This window comes from Pygocentrus nattereri, chromosome 22 (genome assembly GCF_015220715.1).
Source record: "Pygocentrus nattereri isolate fPygNat1 chromosome 22, fPygNat1.pri, whole genome shotgun sequence".
Classification (NCBI taxonomy): domain Eukaryota; kingdom Metazoa; phylum Chordata; class Actinopteri; order Characiformes; family Serrasalmidae; genus Pygocentrus; species Pygocentrus nattereri.
Genome location: NC_051232.1, coordinates 34,143,398 through 34,162,561, shown reverse-complemented (window position 1 = coordinate 34,162,561; position 19,164 = coordinate 34,143,398). Strand labels below are relative to the sequence as shown.

Sequence of the window (19,164 nt, the reverse complement as noted above, 5' to 3'; positions counted from 1 at the left end):
GAAAACCTTGTATCTCCAAAATGGTGACTTTACAGGAGGAGAAAAAAAACATGATTTACCTTTAATGGAAGTCAATGGAACCGGACATCTTTCCAAGTCATTTTGGGCCGTTTCTTTTGGTCCATTCATCATGAAATTTACACACAATGTAAAGAACAACAGGCGTTTTCAAAACATGTCAAACCTCGAGCGCACTGCTCCTCACTAGAAAACGCTTGACAAGGTGGCAGAAGTTCTCAGATGTTTGTAGCCAGGGACCCTGTCCAGTGTGAATAAAAAGGAATCACTACTATTACTATTACTACTACATCACTACTATTACTATAACCCCACTGTTCAAATGTTTGGCTTGTTGGACAGTTATGTGCCATCATATGTGTTTGATGGGAGGAGCGCTTCTTTTGAGAGCTCTGCTTTTTTTTTAGCTTCAATGTCGTGTGGCTTTTAGCTTCCAGCCGTCTGCTGGCCTGCGAAATGAGACGCCCTGGGCCCTTCCTCTGAGGCTTTAGCTAGGCCTCGTTCAGATACTGACACACCCACCGCCTGGTAGAAAGACTGTTTATCACGTTACCAGTTAGCTTCCATCAGCGACAGACAGACAGACAGACAGACAGACAGACAGACAGACAGACAGACAGACAGACAGACGATTATTTTCACACAGATCCCTCACAACCTGCAACATGATGTATTCATTCATTTTGCTTGACAGCAGATAAACAAGCACATTACATTTCCAGTGTGTGGGGCCCATTTTTTGGAAAGGGGCCCATACTAGTTGTGCCAGGTCTGATGTTAGAAATTCGGCAAGAGGAGCCGGGAGACTGGAGCTTCAGCGTTGACTAGAGTTTATTTACCCATACAGAGAATCGTGTATGGGTAAATTGTGGTCAATCGACGGTCAATCAGCAGTCGGTCGGTAGTCTAACAAGAATATTTGGAAGTACCGTATATACGTTAAAAACCGGGGGGGAGGAAAGATGAAGAAAAGGAGCTTGAGGAGGGATGAGGAGGGGGACGTTGAAGGAGAATATGAAATGCCGTTTGCTGAAACTCTGCAGTAAACATGGTTTATTGTCGACCCGTAAGCAAATAGCATATAAGTGAAAACAGCATTTCAAAGTCTTGTCTGTGGTTGCTGTCAGCAGTACCTGAGCGTTAGAGGGTGATGGTGATGGCACAATGACCTTTGTTTTGGATGGACAGTGTGGCTCAAAAGTACTATAGAGAAGACACCCTGGTTAAACACCATAGCACTCTGGGCTTTGTGGAACCCTTATGGGTTCCAGTGATCTAGCAACCCAGGCAGTGCCACAGCAGCAGCTCAACTAGCTGTCTTGCTTTAGGCAGACATGTGGACATGGTTCTGTGTTTTCTGTCCTGGTTGCCCCCTCTGGCAGGACTTCTCAGCGAATGGCTGCTTAGGAGCTGCTGTGTCAGTGGAGGTGAAGTGAACACTTACTCCTTCATGCCCTGGGGATCATACTGCTTAAAGGGACCCCGCCCATCCTTGGAGAAGCTGAGGGACAGAGAGCCGACTGCCAGGTGTGCAGGTTATGCGTAACCGCAGGTGCGCAGCTAGGACGTGGCCTGCGCCGTCAGCTGCAGCTGATTCTGACTTCATTGCAGCAGCAAATGGCGAAATTATTCTTCCCCGTTTGAAAACGCATTTCGATTCACAGTAGCGCTTATTTAGCTCTCGTTGTTCATGCTAATGCCGTGTTTTCTGACGTTCCACAGCCGAAGCCCACGAAAGGCCGCATGCGGATCCACTGTCTGGAGAACGTGGACAAAGCCCTGCAGTTCCTCAAAGAGCAGCGCGTTCACCTGGAGAACATGGGCTCCCACGACATTGTAGACGGCAACCACCGCCTCACGCTCGGCCTCATCTGGACCATCATCCTGCGCTTCCAGGTTAGCTGAGCTGCGTTTTCTAAACAGTGCTTTGAATGGAGTAACACAGCCTAATGTAACAGATATGACAGTAATTGCCACATTACCCTCATTTAACTCTCTGATCATGATCATGAAGATCTTACTAAGTAGCTGATGAGCTGAAGCAGGTGTGTTTAATGAGGCAGTGTGCTGAATCTGCAGTGCTTCGGTGTCGTGACTGCCTCATTATCATGACAAATAAAAGGGAAGCGCACGGAGAATAAATAAAAAATGATTTTAATAAGAAATAAACTTAAGGTCCTGGTGCAAAAATCTCAAGGACAAAAACCTGAAGACCACAATAGCTCCAAAATAAACAAACAAACTAAAGCGTAATGCTCAGAAGAACAAAAGAAAAGAAAAAGAAAACCACAAAACAAAAGAGACGCTCTCCCATAAGCACACCACACAGGTGTAAATAGGGCTCTTGATTAGGCCTTCAGCCCCACCCACTACAACACCACCTGTAATGGCACAGGCCTGTGTTGACACGAGGACTCGAGGCTGGCAGATGTGAATTAAAGGACGCGCAGCCATTCGGTGTTAAAGTACTAATGATATCTCCGTATAGTCAGAAAAGCACATTGAGGCGTCACAACAGTGATGCCACACTGGCGTATTGACTGTGGGGAACGGCCAGGCTGGTTACTGTCTCCCAGCCTGGCGCCCAGGCAGACGTGCTCCACGCAGAATCACAGAAACGATGAGAAAAATGTGAAATAGGTAAATGATTAAACACAAGATGGAATGAGGAAAACAGGAAAGAGGAGAGGCTAAAACTTTAAGAATCGGCCGTGTCTGATAAACGAAGAAACGTGCATTTATTTTAAAGGATTATTTTATTAAATTATTTATTTTACATTAACGTTTTGAACCGTTTGGAGACTTTAAAGGCTCCACAGTGAGGGTTTGCATCCTGTTACTAGTCGTTATGCACACTGACACAGCACTCCTATTTAAGGGCTGAACTTTTTGAGAACACATTAGGTAGCGGTGCTGATGGAGCTGTGAGCCTGAGTTATCAGCTTTATTACGGTGATGTGGAGGTGGGACTCATTATGAACAGATCATTTGGCTGGAAATATGGAAAAAATATATTTAATACGTCTTGCTAATTAGTATGCGTGGATTAGAAAGCGCTTAACGTTTGCCTTAAGCTGCAGATTCGTGGCTTTTTTAAGCTCCTGCAATTACGGACAGATTGACGCTGCCTGGATTAAGGGAGCGTGGCGCTCGCGTGGGTGGGGTTTAATGTGTCTGAGCGTGGTGCTTCAACATCCAACCAAATACGACTTCTGTCTGACAGATTCAGGACATTAGCGTCGAGACGGAGGACAACAAGGAGAAGAAGTCTGCCAAGGATGCCCTGCTGCTGTGGTGTCAGATGAAGACTGCAGGGTGAGCGTGAAACCCGTCCGTTCTTGTGCTTCATGACGGAAACTATTGTGAGTGTTATACGACGTGAAGAGAACGAAGCCAGAACCAAGGTTCAACAATCGATACATCTGCCTACTCGTCTCCTGGAGTGGTGCAGCAGAGAGTCTTTCCCGGTTAAAAGCTAAGAAAGCCCATATTTGATGATGTATCTTGAAGGTGGACGAGTGGTTTGAGAAGAAGCACTTTAGGGTGGGTTTCTGGAGGTTGGCTGTCAGAATGAAGAATGAAGCCAGATAGCTACTGTTACTGCTTGGAAGCTGTACAAGTATTTAGGACTCCTTTAGCACTAGAGGGGGTTCCCAAAGGTTGGGTGGCGTATTTGAGTAATGCATGCTGGGTACTGTAGTGAGAGAGCATGAATAGATGAAAATACAAATCATGAATTTGGACTATGTTCTCTGGAGTGAGCAATCACCATCTGAGGTTCTGATGGACAAATCTGGGCTTGGTAAATGCCAGGAGAACGTTAGCTACCAGTGCCAACAGTAAAGTTTGGTGGAGGAGGAATAATGAGCTGGGGCTGTTTTTCAGGGTTTTGAGTTCCAGTGAAGGGTCATGTTAATGATACAACTTACAAAGACATTTTACAGTTTTATGGTTCTATGTACTTATAATTTAGGGGAGGCCCTTGACCGCTTCTAAAACATGTTTTGAGGAGTTTGGTGTGGAGGAACTCCAGTGGCCTGCGCAGAGCTCTGACCTCAACCCCTAAGAACACCGTTGGGTCGAGCTAGAACATTGATTATGAGCTAGAACGCCAGTGTCTGACCTCACAGATGGGTTGAATAGGCACAAATTCCCAAATTGTATAGAAAGCTTCCCAGAAGAATGGAGGATGCAATTCCATACTAATGTCCATGGTTTTAGAACAGGATGTCCAAACAGCTCATGTAGGTGTGATGCTCAGGTGTTCACTTGGCCATGTAATGTAGTTTAGACCAGTCTGACCCAGGTTTGCTGACCTCAGTCCTGTGTTCGATTCCTGATTCTGACCTTTTCTGTTCAGCTACCCGAACGTCAACATTCACAATTTCACCACCAGCTGGAGAGACGGCATGGCCTTCAACGCCCTCATCCACAAACACAGGTGATGCAACTAAATGAAAAAGGTCTTACTGACATCGAGTTCTAGATATGCCATCTCTCATCTCTTGATCTCTGTCTGCTTCTGTCTCATCGCCTCACCGCAGACCTGACCTGATAGACTTTGACAAGCTGAAGAAGTCCAATGCCCACTACAATCTGCAGAATGCCTTCAACCTGGCTGAGCAGCACTTAGGCCTCACAAAGCTTCTAGATCCAGAAGGTGAGTTTTTCCTCAGGCGTTAACCGAGCCGCATGCCGCTAATGCTGCTGATCAACCCGTCCCTCGTTTCCAAGCTCATATCACCAGTGAAACTGGCTGAACTCTGTCAGAAGCACTGCTAAAGCGTGTTTCTCCCTCGGTTCCTGGGCAGTATCTCGACTCCTGGAGTTTCAGGTTTTATACGAACACCGTCTGGCGTAGTAGAAAAGCACAGTTCTTCGTTTCTCGGTCTCTCCTGGTTGGCCCAGTGTTCCAGGCTTCATTGTGTCCTATATCCATAAGTAGGACAGTGCTGTGACGGGTTGCAACTGCCAAGAAGAGCAGAAGAGAGGAAATGGAGGCCTCACACAAAATGGATGCGTCTAAAGGGCTGCGACAGACCAAACGCAGCCCCCAGTTAATGTTTAAGTGGGTGTTTTGGAGGAGGTCACAGATTTCAGCAAAAGTATGTTGCTTAAAATGAAGCAGGCAGGTCTTTGATCTTGCCACATTACTGATTTACTATCGCAGTTGCAGTGCGATGCGGTTTAGGGAGACAAAGCCGGTTTTGTTGCAGTTAAATGTGGCACTGATTCGTGGCTTTTATAGCGAAATTGCAGTTTGAGTGAAATCGCGGGAGCCGTGATGTTAATTACATGGCCTATATTGATCACAGCACTCTCAGGTTTTAAGGGGATGAGTTGCTTTTAACAGTGCAGGAGAGTTCTTGACCTGGCAGTCTCAAGCCAGGGAAAATGGATGTGCTGATCATTTTAGGCCAAAAAACAGGCCTGAAGCTCAAGTTAAAGAGAATCACCGCATTTAAATCTCACGGAAGTCCCAGTTAGGTAGTCTCCTCAAGTCCTGGATAAACGTATAGGACTCTAAAAGGACTCCCAGAAGTTCATGTTTTGGTCAATAAAAGCTTCAATAGGCCACGAGAGGACTGTTTTTATACACACACATTGTACGTTGGGTACTTGGCTTGTAGATTGTAGATTTCTGTTTAAATTCCATTAAATATATTATAATTAAACAATTAATAGGTGGGTGCAGAGTTTTCTGCAGTTTAGGATGATTCTGAAATCTTATTAAATCAAAATACCATGCCTTGTGTTCCAAGCGGTGATCAAATCCCGATAATCTGACAAAAGAATTATAATAATTTTATTTTATTTGCAGTGATTATTTAATAATTATAGTAACTTTAATTTATTTCTCACTTCTTGTGGTTTCTGCCTTGAATTATTGAATAAAACACCTAAAATACTTTTTGGTATTAAGTTTATAATGTCGACGTCTATGTTATACAAGTTATTAGTGTGAATAAAACATTATTAATGTTAATATTACAGTGTTTTCCACACTTTTCTGCAGCGTCTTTCATGGTCAGTGTCTCCAGGAGGTTTTCTAAGCTTCAGAAGTTGCAGATCGGTATTCGTAGCTAGAGTTCTGCAGTAAATACAAGTGCTTTTTGGTGTGAACTCGTTCTTTAAACCCTTTCTGGCTTCACGAAAGTCCAGATTTCTGAGGCTCCAGGTGTGGAAACGGCAGAACTGATCCAGAGACAGTGGGGGCGTCCTCGGGCTGGGCCTCAGAATAGCACTTCAATGGCATCATCAACATCTCACACATGCCTCCAGCTGCTGTGGAGCACGTTCCTTGATAGAAGAGTTTTAGCAGCAAGTGTCGTGTCCTGATGGGAGATCAGCTGGAGTCTTCAGACACCTGCGGAGAGAGGAACAAAGAGCAGGAGCGTGAGAAAGCGGTGGCGCATTGTTCTGCTGATAAACAGTACAGCGCTCGACCGGCACACCTCCGACAGCACATCACACAGGGCTTCCCTCCATTTATGTCTGCGGAGAAAGAAGGAAGCCAAGCCCCAGTGTTTTGTCTGGAGAGCGACGCCGACGCTGGTGGTTTTATTGCGCTGACGGTGTGAGTTTAAAGGGCTTTCGTGTGTGTTTATTGCAGATATCAGCGTCGACCATCCTGACGAGAAGTCAATCATCACCTATGTCGTCACCTACTACCACTACTTCTCCAAGATGAAGGCCCTGAAAGTGGAGGGCAAGCGCATCGGGAAGGTGAGACGGTCACCTGACAAAGGCAGCTGCAGAAACAGCTGGCTTCCAGTTCATTATACATGTGATCTCACAGAAACCTCCACATTTACGTAGACCCATCTGTTCAGCCTACAGCAGTTTGGCCCCAAATCAGAACAGAGGTCGTTTACATACAGCACTGTGTGAAAGTCTTCGGCCCCCAAGACTCATTTTCCAAATCTATTTTTTTGTGTAGTTTGTGTTTATTTGCTGAGTGGTAATATTTGAATAAAAAAAATTATAGAATATTAATTAATAATAATAATTATATATATATATATATATATATATAATAAATAGTGATGTTCTGGATGTTGATGTGTTTGTTTACCCATTTCCAGGCCTCTATTATAAGCCCAGTATTAAATGTAGTTAAAAAGCAGCCCCATGACATCCATTCTAATCACAGAAGGATTAAAGTTGATAAAAAGTGCCATAAGTGAACCACTTGGGGTCCTTAAAGAAACTTTTTTTAAAGACTTGTTTAATAAACGATTAAATAACTTTAATAAATTGTTAAATAACTGTAAACTTTAACATCATATAAAGATTCTCTATCAATTAAATGTTTCTAACGAATCATTCATTTTCAACTTTTTCTTACAAAACTTTGCATAATTCAGTAAACAAAGTCACTCGGAGGGGTTTAATCTGAAATACTTCATTAAGAACCTTAGTGAGTCAGATTTCTTTGCAGTGGCAGTGATGGGAATTAGTCGGATGCATGGATGGAAAGAAAGAAATAGAGAACTTTATTGATCCCAAAGGGAAATTGCAGTGTTAGAGCAACACACACAACTGAACATAAACTCACACACACACACCAGCCACTTTATTAGGTACCCCTTGCTAGTAAAAGGCTGGACCCCCTTTTGCCTTCAGAACTGTCTTAATTCTTCGTGGCAGACTTTCAACAAAGGTGTTGGAAACGTTCCTCAGAGATTCTGGTTGGTTATTTGAGTTCCTGTTGCCTTTCTATCATCTGGAACCAGTCTGCCCATTCTCCTCTGACCTCTCACATCAACAAGGCATTTTCGTCCACACAACTGACCGCTCGCTGGATATTTCCTCTTTTTCGGACCGTTCTCTGTGAACCCTAGAGATGGTTGTGTGTGAAAATCCCAGCAGATCAGCGGTTTCTGAAATACTCAGACCAGCCCGTCTGGCACCAACAACCACGCCACGTTCAAAGCCCCTTAAATCCCCTTTCTTCCCCGTTCTGATGCTCGGTCTGCACTTCAGCAGGTCGTCTTGACCACCTCTACACGCCTAAATGCAGTGAGCTGTGGCCGCGTGATTGGCTGATTAGATATTTGTGTCAACAAGCAGCTGAACCTAATAAAGTGGCCAGTGAGTGTAAATTAGGCAGAAACAGAAAAATAGACATAAAATAAAGTTTGAGAGAGTAGAAATAAAAGTATATTTATTGCATATTTACTTGGCATATAAGACAGATTGGTTGTATTTATATGAGAGCAGGTGTTGCACTAAGTGGTGTGAAGCAGTTACAACACAAAAAATAAAATGTTTAGTTTACGTTCCAAAACCACCAGAGACCCCACGTGTCGAGTGTTCATATTCAATGGTTATGAAGGTAAAATGATGTTGAAATATGAAGAAATATGAGTTCTTCAGATTTAACGTTCATGTTTAGGCCAAAACTCACTGCAATCCTTTGTGAAACAATGTCTCTGCCATCACACAGCACATTCGGCACCGTGATATAATTACGTACTAGCGGTTTTCACAGTCCCACTTCTTGGTCATAGGTTCTAGACAACGCCATCGAAACTGAGAAGATGATCGAGAAGTACGAGTCTCTGGCCTCTGACCTCCTGGAGTGGATTGAGCAGACGATCATCATCCTCAACAATCGCAAGTTTGCCAACTCTCTGGTGGGAGTGCAGCAGCAGCTTCAGGCCTTCAACACCTACCGAACGGTGGAGAAACCGCCCAAGTGAGCTTCCTCACAGTCTCTCATAGTCCTGACCTCTACTGTCTGTCTCTCATGCTTAGGTTCTTACGGTTCAGTAAACATTATATTGGCCTTTACATTTTACTGATATGCAGACGAGTGACCGGTTACAGGAAAACCCAACATGACGTCTCTTAGTAAGGAGATGGGCCACCATAAGTGACCAGAACAACTTGGAACGGCACTGGAGAGTCTGGAAACACACATTTTGGAGAGTGCCATCTACCACGTTGGTCCAAAATCGTCTGTTGGTCATAGCACATGTTCCTATTGATAAACTGGCCAGTTGCCTGCCACCCATGTCCCAATATTCAATAATTAACCCACTTTTAAAGACAGATGTTTTCCTCCAGTGCCACACCGCAGGGCAGGATATTACTAGACTTGATCAAACTTTCTAGAAGCATCTGCGCTTGTGATGTTTCTCCACTCATTTGCTCAGGTTTTTCCTTTGTCACTCGTCTAGCCAGTGGCTGGGCTTTTTTCTGTCTGCGGTGACCGTTAAAGTACTGATGAGTCAAATTACTTGACACATGAATAAGAAATGTCTGATTATCAAACTGAGCGACCAACTCTGATTGATCTTTTTTTTTTTTGGAGGATCCAACAAAAGTCCTAGTTAAAGTTGTCTTTATTGCCATTTCTTCTCATCACAGATGTGTTGAATGTAGTTCCTCCAGGACACTGTATTGCTTTTAACACAGAACAGCAGACAGACAGTAAATACAATAAATGCAGGGATACAATAAATCCTCTACAGTATAACACAGCTAAACAACCGTTTGGCAGGGAAGGTCATACACAATCTGTGAATCTCTACTGAACATAGATTAGCGCTGTTCCTCAGAGGAGCTGGATTTACATGACCCACAGGCTGGTCAGGTTTACAGGCCATGTTGTTTCATTTTGCAGGTTTACAGAAAAAGGCAACTTGGAGGTCCTGCTGTTCACCATCCAAAGCAAAATGCGAGCCAACAATCAGAAAGTCTACATGCCTCGAGAGGGAAAGCTCATATCAGACATCAACAAGGCGAGTCCTGCCAGCACTTGGAATTTCATATCGAACATAAAACCAGTCGCTTGATTGCAGAACATAAAGTTCTCCAACAGTCATCGGTCATTCAGAGCAGCACATGTGCCTCGCTTCATGAGTGATTTGTATATCGTAACTGGTTGGTGACTGTTTGTGTGTGTAGGCGTGGGAGAGGCTCGAGAAAGCGGAGCACGAGAGAGAGCTGGCCCTGAGAACAGAGCTGATCCGCCAGGAGAAACTGGAGCAGCTCGCTCGCCGATTTGACCGCAAGGCAGCCATGAGAGAGACGTGGCTGAGCGAGAACCAGCGACTCGTCTCGCAGGTGCGTCATACACACAAACACAGAGTACACACTGCGGCGGGCAGTTGAGCTGGATCACAAGCCTAATCAGATCTCTTCATAGTCTAAACTTGGCACCGTCTCATTTTTTGGTTCCACTTTAATGCAGCAATGAGTTATGAGGTTGTCTGAGGTCGGCTGGCCTGAACAGTGATTTACAGCCCTTGAATATTTATTGGTATTTCTGAATGAGATGGATATACCAATAAATACCAATCGAATCATTCTCAAAATGGCTCTTCAAAACCAGAAAATGAACAGATGTGTTTGCCACTGCATTAGACGCAAGTCTTACACCTGTTTAAACTCAAGCTCTTCTGATCTGCTGCATTTTTACTTGTTAAGGAGACATGGATGATGTACCAGCTCAGCTCTATGACTTTTGTCATAACCTTTAGACCAGCGTGCCCAAATAAGCAGAGATGTCACAGTGTGCTGGCAGTGCAGAGCACAGAAAGCTTTAACATTTCTCATAAAGACACAGAGCGTCCAAATACCGAATACCGAAGTCCAGGCAGGTTAACAGCAGACCAGGGGCCGTATCACGGAAACGTCCCGTCTGTCTGTCTTCACTTAAGATCTGACCGGTCAAGATAAGGCTTTTCACAAACGTGTATTACAGAAGCAAATCTGGTCTTAATTTAGGAATCTTACAGCATCTTATCTCAGTTTAAGAAACCTTAACCTACTCAATCAAAGTCACAGCTTAAATGGAAACGTCATCAAAGTGCTCGAGTCAGGCAGCTGACTTTAGCTACCGTTACTGTTGTACTCGGAGGTCAAATAAAACTAAAGCTGAAACTGGAAGTTAAGTATACAGTGAGAGCGCCCCCTGCTGTTTATCAGAGCGCCCCCTGCTGTTTATCAGAGCTCCCCCTGCTGTTTATCAGAGCGCCCCCTGCTGTTTATCAGAGTCGCCCCCTGCTGTTTATCAGAGCTCCCCCTGCTGTTTATCAGAGTCGCCCCCTGCTGTTTATCAGAGCTCCCCCTGCTGTTTATCAGAGTCGCCCCCTGCTGTTTATCAGAGCGCCCCCTGCTGTTTATCAGAGTCTCCCCCTGCTGTTTATCAGAGCTCCCCCTGCTGTTTATCAGAGTCGCCCCCTGCTGTTTACCAGAGCTCCCCCTGCTGTTTATCAGAGCTCCCCCTGCTGTTTATCAGAGCTCCACCTGCTGTTTATCAGAGCGCCCCCTGCTGTTTATCAGAGTCGCCCCCTGCTGTTTATCAGAGCTCCCCCTACTGTTTATCAGAGCTCCCCCTGCTGTTTATCAGAGCTCCCCCTGCTGTTTATCAGAGTCGCCCCCTGCTGTTTATCAGAGTCGCCCCCTGCTGTTTATCAGAGTCGCCCCCTGCTGTTTATCAGAGCTCCCCCTGCTGTTTATCAGAGCGCCCCCTGCTGTTTATCAGAGTCACCCCCTGCTGTTTATCAGAGCTCCCCCTGCTGTTTATCAGAGCTCCCCCTGCTGTTTATCAGAGCTCCCCCTGCTGTTTATCAGAGCGCCCCCTGCTGTTTATCAGAGCGTCGCCGCTCCCCAGTTTCAGTCTCCATTTCCCAATCGCTTTAGCCGAGTGCGCTAACGTTCCTCCTCCTAATAAACAGACACCCGTTCAGCTCCGCCTCCTCATTATTCACCTCCATCACTGTAATACTCCATCCTCTACATTAACACAGGAAGGTGGTCAGAGGGGCGGTGGAGTTCGAGTCGGCAGCGTCTGAGATGTTTAAACGCAGAGTTAGAAGAGAAAAACATCTCCCAGCGAAAGCCGCGTTTTACAGTAGGAATAAATGGAGCTCATTATGCTGGTAGTGAACTACGCCGCCTGACTCAGCCGCCTCAGAACCAGAGAAACGGGTCTTAAACAGGAGTCAGGACCCTGCTGGGGTTCATCCTGAAGTTAGGACAGGATTTAGGAGGTTTAGTCCAGTTAGGATGTTTGTGTGGTGCTGTTTTCTGATCTGGAGTTCATGATGAGATGATGAAGGGAGGAGCTGATATTCTGGAAGAGCTACTGAACTAAATTCAGTCGTCATGGAGACCAACCAGGTCAGATTTCAGAGTTAAAGAGAAACGTTTCTGTAATGCGACTCCTGCTGTGCAGTTATTATAGACTGAATTCACAGTATGGAGCTGCACTTCAACGGGGCCTCTGTTACGTAGTTGCCCACATCTGTTAGAGCGCACAGGCTGGAACATCTCGTCCTCAGGCATCTATAAGATTCTGCCTGTGTTCTGAGCAGTTTTGAGATATTGAGCTTCAAAGATTTTGCCTTGCAAATAATAAAACTTATATGTGGAACATGTGTCTTACATACATACCATGACCATGACCATGATTGACACCCTAAATTTACTCCAAATGTATATATATCAAAATCCTGTCAAAAGTGTTGATGAGTGCTTGGAATGGGTCCAATGCAGAGAACCGTATAATGCCAAGTACTTCCACTTGGAGTTATTAGGTTCTATCTGGCAGAACGTGAAAATAAAAAATGATTTTCAGGAGGTCAGTGCGACAAGTCGGGGTTTCAGCGCAGGAGGTCAGCGTGGCAGGGTGGCAGGTCAGCGCAGCAGGTCAGTGCAGCTGGTCAGATTGAGGTTTTGCTTATATCAGAAATGTGACTCTTATTTCAGGAGAGAGAAGAAAAAGGAAAGAAATTATTGAAATTAAAGTTTATATTGTAAATAAGAGCCCTATTAAATTCAAATATTCATTATTTCATGAGCTTTAAGGCTTAAATACTTAACAAATTGAAGACAGTAAGACTTCGTAAAGAGCTGGAAGAGTTTCAGCAACACCTTTTCATGTTTCATAGAGTTTTATAGACTTTTCCCTGCAGAACAGCGACACGACAAAGAAGTAGAACCTGATTGGCCCACATATAGATCAGTATAGAACCTTTCTGTTTTCTAGATAAGAGTCCATAAGGAACAGAACCTAAAAAAACACCTCACGTGATGTTATGAAGGGTCACAGAATGAGAACATGGTTTGATGGAACTTTATAATTCCAAGCGGAAGATTTCTGAAACCCACGTCTGAACGTCTGAAAGTCATACAGGGTTCTTGCGCAGGACCAGGCTGTGCTTCTGTATCTGTACACTTGTTAAATTTGTTCTTAGCTCTCAGCACACCCTTGTGGTCAGTTGTGGTACTGCTGTGCTGAACCTGAGCTTGTATTCTGGTATGAACATTTAACTGCCTTTTGAATTATAGGTGTAGCTTGTTGACCTAACATTTCAGTCACATGAGCATATTGATGAAGATCATGGTCTCATATTTAGCCATCAAAAAAACCATGGTTTCCTTCAGATCCCAGCACTGTTCTCATAGTAACACATGCCGATCTGCTCGTCTTGCCCCATCCAGGACAACTTCGGCTTTGACCTGCAAGCTGTAGAGGCGGCCACCAAAAAGCACGAGGCCATCGAGACAGACATCGCTGCGTACGAGGAGCGTGTCCAGGTGGTGGTGGCTGTGGCTGGAGAACTGGAAGCGGAGAACTATCACGACATCAAGCGCATCACAGCCCGCAAAGACAACGTCCTGCGACTGTGGGACTACCTGCTGGAGCTGCTCAGGGCTCGCAGACAGAGGCTGGAGCTCAACCTGGGTCTGCAGAGGGTCTTCCAGGAGATGCTCTACATCATGGACTGGATGGATGAGATGAAGGTCAGTTTTGGTTTAGCAGCTTTGGTTTAGCAACAGATTTCAGTTTAAACGTCCCTAAAAAGGAGGTTCATACTGCAGTCAATGCTTTTACCCAGCGAGCGCCAGATATACTGCGGTTCACCCCTAAAACCACCACGACCGTACAGAGAAACCCAGTCTGCCAGCTGGTGTCTGAACATGGTGATGCGCTCTGATATGGATGTGGTAGGACTGACGGCAGTGAGGCGGTGTGGTCCATCACTGACCTACCGAGCCAGCTGCTGTTGTTCTTACGAAGTTCACATTGAGAAACGAAACAGTTTAGCGCTGTTGTCGGCCACTCGTTTAGCACTTGTAACGGGACAGCCGAGCCTCGTCACCGGACAGCTAAAAATCATCCGTTTTCTTTCTTAAATTACGACTATTACAAAAACTGCAGCCGTGCTTTTCCAGCTGGCAATAACCAGAATATTTCTCCCACCGTCCCATGACAGACTTGTGAGATGTTCCACTGGTTGGTGAGTGTTTGTCGTGTTCTGACCATAAAGGATAGTTTAAAACAGCGATGAACCTCCCAGGAGCAAAAAACCAGCCTTCGCACCTGAAAGAAATCGTGATTTAACGTTTATCGTGATGCGTATCGATATCGAGTGATATGAATTTTTTATCGTGATAAGATTTTTGGCCGTATCGCCCCGCTCTTAATAGGAAACTGTAGCAGTGTGTGTTACTTCCCATCTGATATGGGAGCTTGTGACTTGCCTCTGCAGATGCTGCTGCTGTCTCAGGATTATGGGAAGCACCTCCTGGGCGTGGAGGACCTGCTGCAGAAGCACGCCCTGGTCGAAGCCGACGTCGCCATACAGGCCGACCGCGTCAAAGCGGTCAACGCCAGTGCTCAGAAGTTTGCTGACGACACTGAGGGTGCGTCCAGATAAGTGAATGAGAGTGCTGTGTGTTGTTAGGACCGCGAGGCTCATTATAATACACGCGTAATGATGCAGAATATCTCAGTTTTCTATTACGGAAGCAAATCTTATCTTAAATTAGGATTTTATCTTATTTTACACATACACACAGAAAAAAACACAAATTAGCAAAGTAACATGAAGTCACATGAGCTTATATCTTTGGGATGCCCACAGCCCTGGGATAGCCCTGGGATAGCCCTGGGATAGCCCTGGGATAGATGTGTTAAATTCCATCACGGGCACTTCTGATAATCACGTAGTGAAGGACTGACAAGCCAAAGCAGGTATTGGATGATAACTGATCATTTTGTGCTGCTCTGGCATTGCATGTACTGTATATAATATTATATAATATAATATATATTACATTAAATTACAAATTTTCTTATAGTTAAATTGCATTTTGTTGCACTTTTTGGAATTTTTTAATCATTTATGTAGTTTTTATCTGTGTTAAAACACTCTTAATTTTTATGGTACCAGTGTTGCCTGTTTAAGAATGCTGTGCTGTGCTGGGTACAGCTCTACTGATCATTACTCTTAACATCACAATGGTGTTGGGTTAATAACTATAGTTGTGTTTGACCATTCAGTCCTCGAAGCATGTTTCCGTTTATCTTGTTCCCGTGTAGGATACAAGCCTTGCGACCCGCAGGTGATCCGTGACCGCGTGGCCCACATGGAGTTCTGCTATCAGGAGCTAACCCAGCTGGCGGCCGAGCGCCGGGCCCGGCTAGAGGAGTCACGCCGCCTCTGGAAGTTCTTCTGGGAGATGGCAGAGGAGGAAGGCTGGATCCGCGAGAAGGAGCAGATCCTGTCATCAGACGACTGCGGCAAGGACCTGACAGCGGTGGTGCGCCTCCTCAGCAAGCACAAAGCCCTGGAGGACGAGAGGAGCGGTCGTGCTGGACGCCTCCAGCAGACGGTGCACCAGGGTGAGGAGCTGGTGGCTGCTAGTCATTTCGGTGCCGAGAAGATCCGCCAGCGCATAACTGATGTCCAGGAGCAGTGGGCTGGCCTGGAGCGCCTGTCGGCGGCACGCAAGGCCCGTCTGCAGGAGGCCTGCGCCCTGCACCAGTTCCAAGCTGACGCTGATGACATGGACGCCTGGATGCTGGATGTGCTGCGCATCGTCTCCAGCGCAGACGTGGGCCATGACGAGTTCTCCACGCAGACCCTGGTCAAGAAGCACAAGGATGTGGCCGAAGAGATCGCCAGCTACAGGCCCGTGCTGGACGCGCTGCACGAGCAGGCGAAGACGCTGCCTGAGGAGCAGGCGCAGTCGACCGAGGTAAGCGGGCGCCTGGCTGGCATTGAGGAGCGCTACAAGGAGGTTGCTGAGCTGACCAGGCTGAGGAAGCAGGCACTGCAGGATGCACTGGCATTGTATAAGATGCTGAGCGAGGCGGACGCCTGTGAGCTGTGGATTGACGAGAAGGAGCAGTGGCTCAACGGCATGGAGATCCCAGAGAAGCTGGAGGACTTGGAAGTGATTCAGCACAGGTGAGTGAGAAAGATATTCACTTCATCATCCTACCCATCCTACCCACCCAGAGAGAGCGAGGCCAGTTGTGCTTGCGCGATCAACATTTACACATAATGTGATAAATGAATTTACATGTTATTTACATGCTGAAATTAGGGTAAACTCAAACGTAGCTCTGCATACATACAAGCAGCCTTTGTCCATATAGTCAGACACCACAACGTTAATTAAAGTGATCAAATCTTGTTGCTTAGTGATTTATATCATGTGTCACTGCTGTCAGAGCAAAACCGTCAAAACTATAACTTTACAGGAGAAGAAAAACTTTACTACTTTATTTTAATGTGAATTAATTAAACCAGAATTTTTTCCGTGAAGTTTTGTGTCATTTATTTTGGTCCATTAATCAAGAAAACCACACACAAAATCAGAGCATTTTCAAAGTGTGAAACCTGAAAAATGACGAAAATGAAGATGTGAGGTTTTGTTCCAACAGCCGTGATATAAAATGGTAAATGAAGCCTTTTATAGACATTTTTCTTTGACATTTGTAAATAAATACCTCTGTTCCCACAGTGAGACATGGAAAGATTTCCAGCCCTCTCCTTGTTAAAACAGTTTTCCCTCCATTTATTAGAGCAGTGTAGTTTATAGGGAAACGAGCTCAGTTGAACTTCATGCCCTGCGTGTGTTGCTGTGTTTCAGGTTTGAGAGTCTGGAGCCGGAGATGAACAGCCAGGCCTCTCAAGTGGCTGTGGTGAACCAGATAGCCCGCCAGCTGATCCACAGTGGTCACCCAAGTGAAAAAGAAATCAAATCTCAGCAGGACAAACTCAACAACAGGTGACCTTTCATCACTTCAGTTCAACTCAATTCAGCGAAGACAGCAAAGACAGTTAAACAGCCCACAGCGCTAACACTGGGCAGACATCATGAGATGTATTACACCAACAGCACTTACTAGACACAACCAGCACAGTTAGAGAATACAGCTTGTCTTGTTAGTCATTATTTTACTTCATCAGTGGTCAGCTTCAGAGCTTTCAACAGACTACACTGGACAGTGCTTGCAGGAGACCTATAAATCAAGAAGCAGCAGACTAACAAAAGCAATAGCAAAGAGGAAAGCTCTCGTTTGCTTCAAGAACCTCCATTGTAACAAGAATCTATTATTATTATTATTATTATTATTATTATTATTATTATTATTATTATTATGTGACCCTTATTAGTCCCAGAATGGGGAAATTTCACTTCCTCAATTTAACCCATACGTGCAGTGAAACCACCGGCAGTGAGTACACTTGCCCGGAGTGGTGGCCAGTCCTATTCGCAACACCCGAGGAGCAGTTGGGGGCTGGGTGTCCTGCTCAAGGGCACCTCAGTCCTGTGCTGTCGGCTCTGGGGATCGAACTAGCGGTTGCAGGGCTTGTTCCCTAACCTCCAGCCCACGACTGCCCCAGATGGTGTGTGAATGAGAGTGAAAGGCTACTATTGAAACCAATGGCTGTGTATATGATATATAAATGTATTAGTTGGAACATGCAGGCACTGTTGCTCTCAATGGACGCGATAAAAACTAGGAACGGCGTTCATTCTATTAAAATCACTTGATTTCTGTCTTCAGGTTCATGTAAACCCTGCCTTCAGATGATGATTAATTACTTATTGAAAGTTATAAATGCATCTGAGGAAGCCTTTTTTTGTCCACTCACATAGGTATAACAAATTGCACTGCTTTTCAAATGGAAAAATACTTTATTTAGGGTCAAATTACTGCAGTTGATCAAGATGAACTACACAATAAATGTACACAATAATTTTAAAGATTTGACAGCACTAATATAAAGTTTAGGTCTACAAAAAGGCATGATGCATTTTCAATAAGTGTAAGAGTTTGTCACTTTAGAGAGCTAAAGAGCTTCCATCTTTGTCCAGGTGGAGCCAGTTCCGTGACCTGGTGGACCGGAAGAAGGACGCCCTGAACTCAGCCCTCGGCGTACAGAACTACTACCTCGAATGCAATGAGACCAAGTCCTGGATCCGAGAGAAGACCAAAGTCATCGAGTCCACACAGGAGCTGGGCAACGACCTGGCCGGTGTCATGGCCCTCCAGCGCAAGTTGACAGGCATGGAACGTGACCTGGTCGCCATCGAGGACAAACTGGGTGACCTGGGTAAAGAGGCTGACCGGCTTGCCGAGGAGCATCCGGACCAGGGACCCGGCATCAAAGGCCGGCTGGGAGAGATCAAGGACGTCTGGGAGGAGATGAAGAGCACGCTGCGCACTCGTGAAGAGTCCCTGGGTGAGGCCAGCAAGCTCCAACAGTTCCTCAGGGAGCTGGACGACTTCCAGGCCTGGCTGTCGCGCACCCAGACGGCTGTGGCCTCCGAGGACATGCCCAACACACTGGCTGAAGCTGAGAAGCTGCTGGCCCAGCACGAGGGCATCAAGAATGAGATCCGCAACTACGAAGAGGACTACCAGAAGATGAGGGACATGGGCGAGATGGTCACCCAGGGCCAGACGGACGCCCAGCACATGTTCCTGAGACAGAGATTGCAGGCGCTGGACACCGGCTGGAACGAGCTGCAGAAGATGTGGGAGAACAGGCAGAAGCTGCTGTCGCAGTCGCATGCCTACCAGCTGTTCCTCAGAGACACCAAGCAGGCTGAGGCCTTCCTCAACAATCAGGTGGGGCACCAAGGGGTTGGGTGTCAGTTTCCCTGTAAAGTAATGGTGGGCAGTATATTTCCACCATGAAACAGGTTTAATTCTGCATTTCTGTCCCTTCAGCACCAGTTGCTGGACCTCACTCGCTCAGATTTGAATCATTATCATCTAATCTTGTGTGTGTGCTTCACTTAGCCCAGCCCTAATATAACTATCTACATATGGGTGATAAATTAAGGGCAAAACCTGAGTAACAGGTCCAAGCGTTGGCCTTG

At 45.7% G+C, this 19,164-nt stretch overlaps 1 protein-coding gene across 4 annotated transcripts in view; it reads left to right on the top strand.

The window, feature by feature from the left end:
• LOC108414519 (spectrin beta chain, non-erythrocytic 1-like) overlaps positions 1-19,164 on the top strand; it is a 147,861-nt gene that overhangs the window by 79,872 nt on the left and 48,825 nt on the right. For all 4 annotated transcript variants that reach the window (XM_037532858.1, XM_037532859.1, XM_037532861.1 and 1 more), the window contains 13 exons: positions 1,741-1,914; positions 3,242-3,333; positions 4,379-4,459; positions 4,563-4,678; positions 6,632-6,744; positions 8,532-8,719; positions 9,650-9,767; positions 9,934-10,092; positions 13,477-13,779; positions 14,529-14,682; positions 15,362-16,232; positions 16,921-17,058; positions 18,154-18,910. In XM_037532858.1, coding sequence (XP_037388755.1) covers positions 1,741-1,914; positions 3,242-3,333; positions 4,379-4,459; positions 4,563-4,678; positions 6,632-6,744; positions 8,532-8,719; positions 9,650-9,767; positions 9,934-10,092; positions 13,477-13,779; positions 14,529-14,682; positions 15,362-16,232; positions 16,921-17,058; positions 18,154-18,910 — 3,264 coding nt within the window. The remainder of the gene's footprint in view (positions 1-1,740; positions 1,915-3,241; positions 3,334-4,378; positions 4,460-4,562; positions 4,679-6,631; positions 6,745-8,531; positions 8,720-9,649; positions 9,768-9,933; positions 10,093-13,476; positions 13,780-14,528; positions 14,683-15,361; positions 16,233-16,920; positions 17,059-18,153; positions 18,911-19,164) is intronic.